Here is a 9915-nt window from a genome sequence, read left to right as displayed (position 1 = left end):
CAAAGAATCACTATTGAAGCATTATTGCTTTCAATATTTTTATGTGTCTCCTAGTATTAAGCTCTAGCTAGCAACATTGAGAAGCAAAAATAGCTGTGCTGCAAATCATATAATGTTCACTCAGATATTAAATGCATTTAACAACTTCTTTGGTTACACATAAAATCAGCCCATGTTAAAATAGCATGAAAATGATACACTTTTGTCTGTACCTCTTAAAAAAATTAGAATGTGTTATTTTATGTTTTGTTTGACTTTGGTTAGTTGAAGAAATGATGATAAACTGATTAGAATAATTTTAAGGAAAACTATTTTATGTTAGGAATCAATCTTCTGAAGCTCTTTTTCCTGAATATTATAATATGTTTATTACAAATCTGTTTATCATACATCTTGAAATACATGCACTGAAATACTGAAAACTTGGTGCTTTCAATTATTGCCTTTTTCTTTTATTCTACCTAAAGTACTTAGAACCACATTGGTGGCACTAATATCATTGTTAACTTAAACTTAAACATTTGACTGTTGTAAAAGTTGTGCTCCTTGACAAACTATTTCTCATATTTTGTTCCCTTGAGGTCTTATAACTGGTTGATGAAAGTTGTATATAAAATTCTGAAATGTGGTCATGGATTTATGAGAGTCTGGGAATTCAAATAGAAAAAAGATATTTTCTAATTTGCACAGATCCCTATTTTATGATGAGAAGGATGGTTAATAACCTGAGTCATAATATTGTTCCTCCCCCCACCATTGGTCAACTGTGAGGTTTCTATTTCTACAGAATTTATCCAATCTATAGTTCTTACTAGAACTTAAAATCAATAAGAAAAAAGAAAAGGCTTAAATTAATGCTGAATCAGGCCCTTGAACATCATACTGATTATGCAGTGAAAACATAGCTCTGTTTACAGTAGACCTCTCTAAGACATAAGCATAATATTAAATTTCAGAATCCATTCAGGGAGTGGGGAGATCATCACAAAAATTTATTTATCACAGAAAGTCAGTGAAATGGTTGATTCCTTGAGGAGAAAAAAGAATGCAAGTACTTCACTTGGGCTGGATGCTAGGAAAACAAATCAGTGTGAATGTGGCTAGATAGGAGCTGAGGGGTAAGTTTGAGACTTACTAGTAAAATAATCTGAATGATCAGAGAAAACATCCCTTCTATAGGCCTTCCTAGTTATTAATAGTTGCAACACCTAAGCACTGAAGTAATTATCATTTGACTACATATTTATTCTACCTTTCCTGCTAGGTTTATTTGTGTTTGTGTTTGTGGAGTGTTTTTCTCAGCAGCATGTGTTTGGTGAATATATATATATATATATATATATATATATATATATATATATATATATATTACACATTTAAAACATCTGCGTTAGGTATATCTGAACAATCCTATCTCTCTCTGCTCCAGCCAGCAGCAGTCAGGACGTTTAGACCTGTCACTTGGTGTTAGGACCACTCGGAAGACCTGCCTTTTAGACGCCTGATTGTGGTTCTTGGGAGTTCTAAGCTCCAGGAGCCTGTACCATCTCTATCTAAAGGGGAGGAAAGAAGCCAAAGAGAAAGCATCCCAGCAAGAGGTTTTTTTTCCTCCTACCGCTGGGTCAGGGACTAGCCAGGTCTGGAGCAGGGTTCTTAGATTACACAGCAAATCACCAACTTCAGCACCGCGGACAGCAGCGCCTCCCGCTTAGACTGAGGCGCATCTTTTCATCCTTGGCCCCGACTCCAATTAATGGACCTGAGCAGCAAGCTTCCTTCTCTCCTTTGCTTCCAAAGCAGAGGGAGGCAGGGGAGAAAGGTTGTTACAGCAAGAGTGCAGTAGGAAAAGAGGAGGAGGAGGAGGAGGGGGAGGAGGAGGAGGAGGAGGAGGAGGAGGAGGAGGAGGAGGAGGAGGAGGGGCCGGGGAGGGGAGGAGAACAAGAGGGAAGAGGGGGGAGGCTTCCCTTCGCCAGGCTCGCCCCGGTCTGCAGGCGCTGCTGGAGGCAGCAGAGTCTCCAGCTTCAGGCTGCGGTGGTAGCATAGCTGCTGTGCTCTCTCTCTCTCTCTCCAGCTAGCGATGCTTCTCAGTGCCGCGCCACGCTGAGGCCGAGCATGTACGGGGACTTGCCTCAGCTCCACACATCCTTGATCTCAGCCTGGGAGCTAACAGCCTACTGGAAACCCCTCTGAGTCGCGCTGCCCAGTGGCCACCCAAGCGCTCGCCCGCAGTGGCAACGGCAACATCACTGGACCCATCGCTCTTGGTTCTTTCCTGCGGTCTGAGTGCTCTCCAGATTCCCCCCACGCGTCCTTTGGTGATATTTTTTTTTTTCCAGAAGAGAGGGCGGGGTAGGTGTCAGTCCCCTCCTCTCTCTCACCCCTCCTATTCCTTCTCGGTTTGAATTTCTTCCCCTGGCATTTCACTGGCTCGCAGAGCAAGAGACCAGACCCACAGAGAGGGGAAAGCCAAGCTGCGCCTCCCTTGCTGCTGCCAGTCCAGAACTGGAACCTAGAAAGGGTGAGGGGAGAGGAAGCAAAACAGGAGGAGCTTGGCTCCCTCTCGCATCTGAGGACAGACCGGTTCCCTTCAAGAACCTCACAGAGAGGCAGACTGCATCTCTGCAGCGAGCTTTTGGAGTACCACTGGCCCGGCGGCTAAGGATGGTGATGTCTCTGAGAGCAGGCTGCAGGGCAGCGCTCTCGCTCTGGATTCTCAGCAGCTTCATCTGCAGAGCCTGGACAGCTCCCTCCACGTTCCGTAAGTAGCTATCTCCTCTCCAGGCTCCGTACTGGAGCCACTTCAGTGCCGCATTGGTGTAAGAGCACCCGGGTATCAACTCTGAGGTGCATTCTCAATTCTTGCCCCTGGTGTGTGTGTCGGATGCTTCGCGTTTCTAGCCACTGCCGCAGAGAAACTCCAAACCCAGGGAGCTTCTTGTTCAGTGGAGATTTTCATAGTGCTGGATGCTTCTGGAAAGTTGTTCCTAGTCTTAAAGATTGCTCCGCAACTGCTTGGTTAGTTAGAGTGATGAGTGTAGTCGTTTCGTGGTACCTATCAGTGTAGTCTGGAGATGATTACATTTTACTTAGGACAGAAAGCTAGCATAAGTTTTTGACTTTTATTGATGGTTTTAACTTGTGTTGATCTGAGGAAGAAAAAAGAACAAACTTCAAGCAGTTTGGGCACCTATGTGTTTGCTAATCTCCTTTGTCCTCCTAAAAAGTTAGTGCTCATTTAGCTCTTGGTTGTATATGTTTTAAAAGTGGGGCTAATACTGGGGCTGACACTGCACTAATTCCTTAGTGGTTTGGGGTAATGAGCATGACTCATGCAGGCTAGGACTTGGGACAGTCAGTGCAATGGCATAATAAAGAGACGGTCCGAAAGTTTTTAAGAAAATGATGTAACTGCTTAAAAATGTGTGGTTTTAAGGAGTGGGGGTGGAAGAAATGGAAGATTTGGCCCATTTTCTACATTGCTTTAAAAACTCATAATATGTATAAAGAGAGGAAATGTATAGTTGGCTTTGGCTGGGAAAGAGTTAAGCTCTAGACTGATTTTCTATAATACTTTGCACAGTTTTCTTAAGCACAGCCTTGCCTGTGAGATTGAGTGAGTCCATGGGTGGAGGAGTGAGGACTATGGAGTTCAAGGGGAAATATCCTCCATTCAAGACACATAAGTTCAGAAGTTTGTAAATGCTTAGCACATGATTTACAACCCCCCCCATTTATAGATTCTGTGGATGCATTAATGTTCACCTTTGTATTTCAATATTAATATTATTATTCCGCTGTACAAAATATTGACAGCATCCATGAAATAGGTTTTGCATGTTTAGATCAACAATCATCGCCAGTGCTGTGGTTAGCGGTATTTGGACACATTCCCCAAGTATTCTTCATGAGATTCTTTTGCAGTGCTTAAAGATAGAGATGAAAAGGGGGAGACAACTGAGATGTAGTGAACTTGAAACTGCAATTTATTCTCAGATCACAAACAAACCTTAAAAAAAAAAAGTGTTGTTTTTATCCGTGGTGATTGTATAGGCTTAAGCGGAAATTGTAAAGCTACTATTAGTAAATTATTTTGATGGAATTTGAATTTTCACTTTAAAATATGTTTGTATACTAGTATAGAATTAGGTTCCATGCTTTGTTCAGACTTATTAAAAGTTAAAATATGTCATACTTTTCTATCAGCATCCTTACTTACCAGTAGTTTCCAGAATTCTTTATCTCCATTTTTTTTTCATGCCTGGGTAGAAACAGATCAATCTGAAACATTAACCATGAATCCAGAATTTTATATTTGCCCTTATTGCATTGGCACAGTTCAAAGATTCAAAAGTTGTTATTTCAGAAATATGAGCTTAGCTTTTATTACTTAGAATTCAGTGAAGAATAACAAAAATATCACTGTTTAAAATTCTTGTGTTTGAGCTTTAGGGTTTATTTAATTGTTATTTCATAACTTGAATAGTTAAAATATATATTGGGTTTAGAAAAAGTTTTATTGAATTTGAATATAAACTCTGAAACACAAACAAAAGTTGCCCTACAACATCAAACTGGGGTTAGTAATGAGTGATGCCAACATTTACTTATGAGATTGAATTTTCAAATTTATATTTACACATATTGAAAAATATGCATCTTATATTTATTTTGAATCACTGAACATGATAGTTATGTTTTTAATTCATAGAAATCTTTAAAGCAGAAAAATTGTAACTCTATGAATCTAAGTTAATGAACAGCTCAACCAGGAGGGGTCATCATGACACAGAAAGTAGTAGAAAACTCTAAAAGGGAGAGTCCATGTAGTCTGTGCTTGGAAAATATGATGGCTATGCTCAAACATCCTGCTTCAGAGTAACTTTGTAGTATAGAAAGGCATTCTTGTATAGATGATTAATATTTTGAGTTTTATACTATACATTTCCAGAGTATGCATGCTTAAAGCTTGTTTTGTTTTGCTGATCTGGGCATGTACATACCGGCTCCTCATCCTATGTTTGTAGACATATTTAAATCTAAAATAAAATAAACTTATATTTTAGATAGAATAAAATATGATCTATTTATATGTGATAATAAGAATGATGCAATCTTGGTCTGAGAAGTGCGTGCTTTCTTTCCTGTGAAGGCTCATATGAGAAGCTCAGAAGGAGCACTTCACCACTAGGGGGTAAATTGATTAGACCATGCTTTTGAGACTTACAGAGCTGCCCTAAATGATAAGGGGCTTAAAATAGGACTTAGTAGGTTTGATCCTTAAATATTACTGAACTTTAACTTATGTAAGTATTTACTAATAAAAGTTAATTTATGTGATTCTTATGCAGCCATTCTCATATCATTTAGCTGATTCTCTTATTGCAAAATGTGTTTTGCATGTATTTAAGTAATGTCTTACAAATATACTGTTACTTTTAGCATATACAAACACATGCTTATAAATGGTTTAAATATATATCATAAAATATAGAAACGTAACATATGATATCAGATAGATATCAATAGAGATGTAAATACATACATATTTACTTTTTGTAACATCATTTAGGAATTTTATTTTATCATTAAGGTCAAAGCTAGGCCATTTCCTTTATAGTTTTAAGTGGCTGTCATAAAAAATATGAGAATAGTTTATAGATCATTTTTCCCTTTGCTGAATTCACGTATTTTTCTCTAAGTGGTATTTTCAAATATAATGTACAAAAATAATGTAAAATCAAATGTCATATTATTTCTAGTTCAAACAGAATAACAAGTTTGTTAGCAAAGTAATTTTTAACTGAAAACATGCTTTTGGGAAGCAGGACTATAGGGGGAAGGGTTACATAATATTTAGATAGTGAAAATCAGTAAGAAGAAAACTGTTAACTGATCAGAGATAAATACATATCTTGCTTTACAGGCACTGACACTGATACTCAGATTATAGTAATTCTTATGTTTGAATCCCTTACCACATTGTAGGACTAATTTTTATAAAAATATACTCCTATATATTTAACAAAATTTTCATATAACCTGATTTAAACATATATGAAGAGAAATATATGTATTTATACATATATAATTCAACATTTGTGAGAGTTTCAAAGTTTTATGTACATTATATCTTTAAGCATATTTGTAATGTATGTTCTTTATTATTTTGGTAGCACCAATTTTCAGGTTATATAATTTCTTTAAGCTTCTATTTCATTTGTTTGGATTAATAAATCCTATTAGCAAAAAATGACTTTAAAATCTTTAAAAGTGAATGAATTACCCTTTCTGTCTGATAAATTTTATACTGATTGGAAGATAAAAAGCCTGTGATACTTAATAAATTTTCATTTAAATGATATATTTATTTTTTTACAAATATAATAGGTAATATACATATATTCTCTGCTTAAAATTCTCAAGCAAAATCTAATACTTAATGTCAATAAAAGTCTTAAATATAGGCTAAAAAATTGGTGAGCTGCTAAACTACATCTTGTATAAGCAAGATGACTTGTGTTGTGATGTCCAGAATCAACATAAATACAGTTTTCATAGTGTACATCTGTAAGCATACTGCTGGTGAAATGAAGACAGGTACATTTTCAGTGACTACTGGACAGCCATTATAGCCAACCATTGAGCACCAACTTTAGTGAGATACAGAGTCTCAAGAGCAATAGCAAATATGTAATAAAGGAAGACTTGTAATTCTGGCTTCCATATACAGAAGCCCACAAGTAAATGTGTACACCCAAAACCACGTAGTTACACACATGCTAAAAACCGTAAAAGCAAATTCAGATAACACCAAAGAACATGGAAAATTGGATGGGAAAACTCCTGCAAAGACTCAACCTTACACTGACAACTATAAACAACCAGAGAAAGCGGGAAGCAGATGAGGTGGGGTCTCCCAGAAAAGAGTACATCGATCGATCAGTTGTCTAACGCCAAGTGGTTCATCCCTGAAAACATGCATACAAGTAATATCATCTACTCTAAATCAATCATGTATAGTTTTATCTATCTATCTATCTGTCTATCTATCTATCTATCTGCAATAAATAAAAAGGAAGCTATGACTTTAAGGAAGAGTTATGGAGAATTGTATAGGAGAATTTGAAGAGAGGAAGAGAATAGAATAGGAAGGTAATTGCATTATAATTTAAAGCAATAAAAGGCTAAAAGATGCATGTTGTCTGTATAGTGATTAACATTTACAAAATTAAGAAATGCAACATCTATACACATTTTCCAATCTTGGTTTTGATTTTTAAAAAATGCTTTACTTTATCATTTTATATTATTTCCAAAGTAAATAATAGAGGACATGATATTGTAAACCAGTAAAAACAGTTGTGTGTGAAGCAAATTTTATATTTTTGTCAATATCATTAACTTATATTGAATGTTACCAGCATCTCCAGAGAGATGAGTGTTTTTAAAAAGCAGGTATCAGAAACTTGTGTGTATAATCATTTATTATGGAGTTGTTTGGAAGCTACATGTTTATTTTTGCTATTTCCCACACACACACAAATAGTAAAGAAATGAGTTTTTATGACTTTTAATATTTTAAGTTAAAAAAATAAGGTGACTTCTAACACGGTGAACATTGAAATTATAGATTTTATCATCTCCTAAAATCTACACAGTCTGGACATTAGGATGTCTCTGTTTGAATTCTTGATCAAAAGGGAACTTAGATGGAGCTCAAATCTTAACTTCTATATGATTATGGATGGTACAGTCACATGAGGGTTACATGTGAGAGAATTGGGTTCATTAATCTTCATTTGAACACTCAACAGACTCTCCAGCATTTAGAAGAACAAATCAACATGATTTTCCTCACACTACCACTCTTACTTCAGAGGCTAATTCTTGTTTACCTCCCTACTAAACAGGGCTTTTCTGCTGATAGCCTGGCATGAATAGGAGAGGAGCATGAATATTTGTCTGGGCTTCCCAGTAACATGCATCTAACCTGGAAAGCAATGAGGAAATCATTGGCATAAGTCTGAGTGCCTCAAGTATATTTTTTCCAATAAAACTATTATGATGAAGAAACAGGTCCCATTTCTATATCCTAAGGTCCAGACTGTGTAGATTTCAGGAGATGATAAAATGCAAAATTTCAATGTTCATTGCGTTAGAGGTCAGTTTATTTTTTTAACTTAAAATATTAAAAGTCATAAAAACACATCTCATTTTGCACAATATTGAAATTTTTTATAAGATTTTTTCTTATAATTGAAAGGAAGTGAGTACGAGAAAATTTCCACAATCCTTTAGAATCAAGGACTGAGTAATGTTTGTTTCTCTCATGCGATACACTGCAAGAAAATTTCAATTTTTATGCGACTTCCTGGGTGTCCCATTCATGCCTTCCTTCTGCATGGTCCTATTAATGATATTTATTTCAGGGAGAAGCACTTTTCTATTCGGAGTGAATAATATTACCATTTACAACACAGCCTGGTAGAAGAGTGGTCTTTGCAGGTTCTCTGCAATCTTACTTATGTCACAGGTAAATTCCACAACTTTACTGACTTGTTACTTCATATCCACTTTTATGCCCCTTCTCCTTTCTATGCAAGTATGAAGACACTGTTACTTCCAGTCATATATGCTGTGACCAACACCATAGCCATACTTTGAAATCCAAGTTGATTATTTTCCCAGTTGAAAACTTCATTTAAGGAACTCTTTAAACTCCTGCCCAGTTTATTTAGGTGGCAGACAAATCATACTAACAGCTTGAAGTATCTGAATTTTTTTTTTATATAACACTCCAGATTTTTAAACCTCCCCTGATAGTAGAAAATATGGAAATAAAGATGTAGTCATTGGCTCTGCGTTTGCTTGCTGAAGATAACATATTTCTGGCACACTGTAAAAGTGTGGAAGAAATATAGAAGTGCTCCCGAGAGCTACAATTCACATTTCCCTTCTGATTTGAGTTTGAAATGCCCTCATAAATACGACTAGTGATTATACTTTTAATGTCTGAATGATTAGGAAATTGAAAATTTAACCCTGGGAATATTTAAGTAGGAAAACAACCTTAAACAGAAAAAATATTTTGCTTGTTTTGAATTTTGTCTTTTCCAGTATATCCATTCCTTTCGTTATTTGTACTGAGATGGTTGGCTACGATGTGAATCTCAAAATATAACAGGCAATAGAGGTGTGACCTACATACACAGTCAGACTTGCTAAGCCTGTGCTCTGCTGTGCAGCTAAGTTAGAATTGAGTTATATAAACTTTAATGAAATTCAACAAGGATTTACTCACCTCACTGTCATAATGTCATGTTGGAATAATATATGAAAGAAAAAGTTTTCTACGTGCCACAATTTCCCACTAACCACTGCAACTGTATTAGCTTTGTCTCTCTGTGATGCTATTGTTTGAAAGCTATGCACAGATTAAAGTACATGTGCACAGTCTGACTAAACCAGCCTTTGAAGTAGAGAAACATCATGAGTTAACAGATCAAACACTACATTCGAATTTTATCATCTAAAAATTTAAGGTGCCTTTTGTAGCTCATATGTATTTAGTTATTTTGAACTAATGCAAAAATGTAGACTGATTAAGTACAAGTACACTGCTAATTCACTTTCCTAGTGAGCCACAATTCAATTGAATTATTAAGTTTCCAAAACCGTGTAACATTTATTGTTAAACACTTTTTGCCTGTATTTCAGGTATTGAGCAGTATTTAGGAATGAAAAAAATATTTTAGCCAAAGTCATGTTGCCAAATGTTACCATAATTTAGAGGCATTGTTTGTTTCAAATTTGCTGATCAAAGAGAAGACAATGGTTTGTTCTACTTTATATTGCTTAAACTGGTTATAAACTTGAAGTAGAACTTTACAACTTTATAAAATGTACTCAATATAT

General features: G+C 35.9%; 1 protein-coding gene across 1 annotated transcript in view; it reads left to right on the top strand.

The window, feature by feature from the left end:
* The first annotated feature begins 1956 nt into the window (after positions 1-1956).
* Cntnap2 (contactin associated protein 2) overlaps positions 1957-9915 on the top strand; it is a 1965545-nt gene continuing 1957586 nt past the window's right edge. Inside the window, exon 1 of the mRNA XM_034518882.2 lies at positions 1957-2758. Coding sequence (XP_034374773.1) covers positions 2662-2758 — 97 coding nt within the window. The 5' untranslated portion in view covers positions 1957-2661. The remainder of the gene's footprint in view (positions 2759-9915) is intronic.

This window comes from Arvicanthis niloticus, chromosome 15 (assembly GCF_011762505.2).
Source record: "Arvicanthis niloticus isolate mArvNil1 chromosome 15, mArvNil1.pat.X, whole genome shotgun sequence".
NCBI classification, from domain to species: Eukaryota; Metazoa; Chordata; class Mammalia; order Rodentia; family Muridae; genus Arvicanthis; species Arvicanthis niloticus.
Note: the sequence above shows the minus strand (reverse complement) of the source record. Positions and strands in the feature narration are given on the sequence as shown.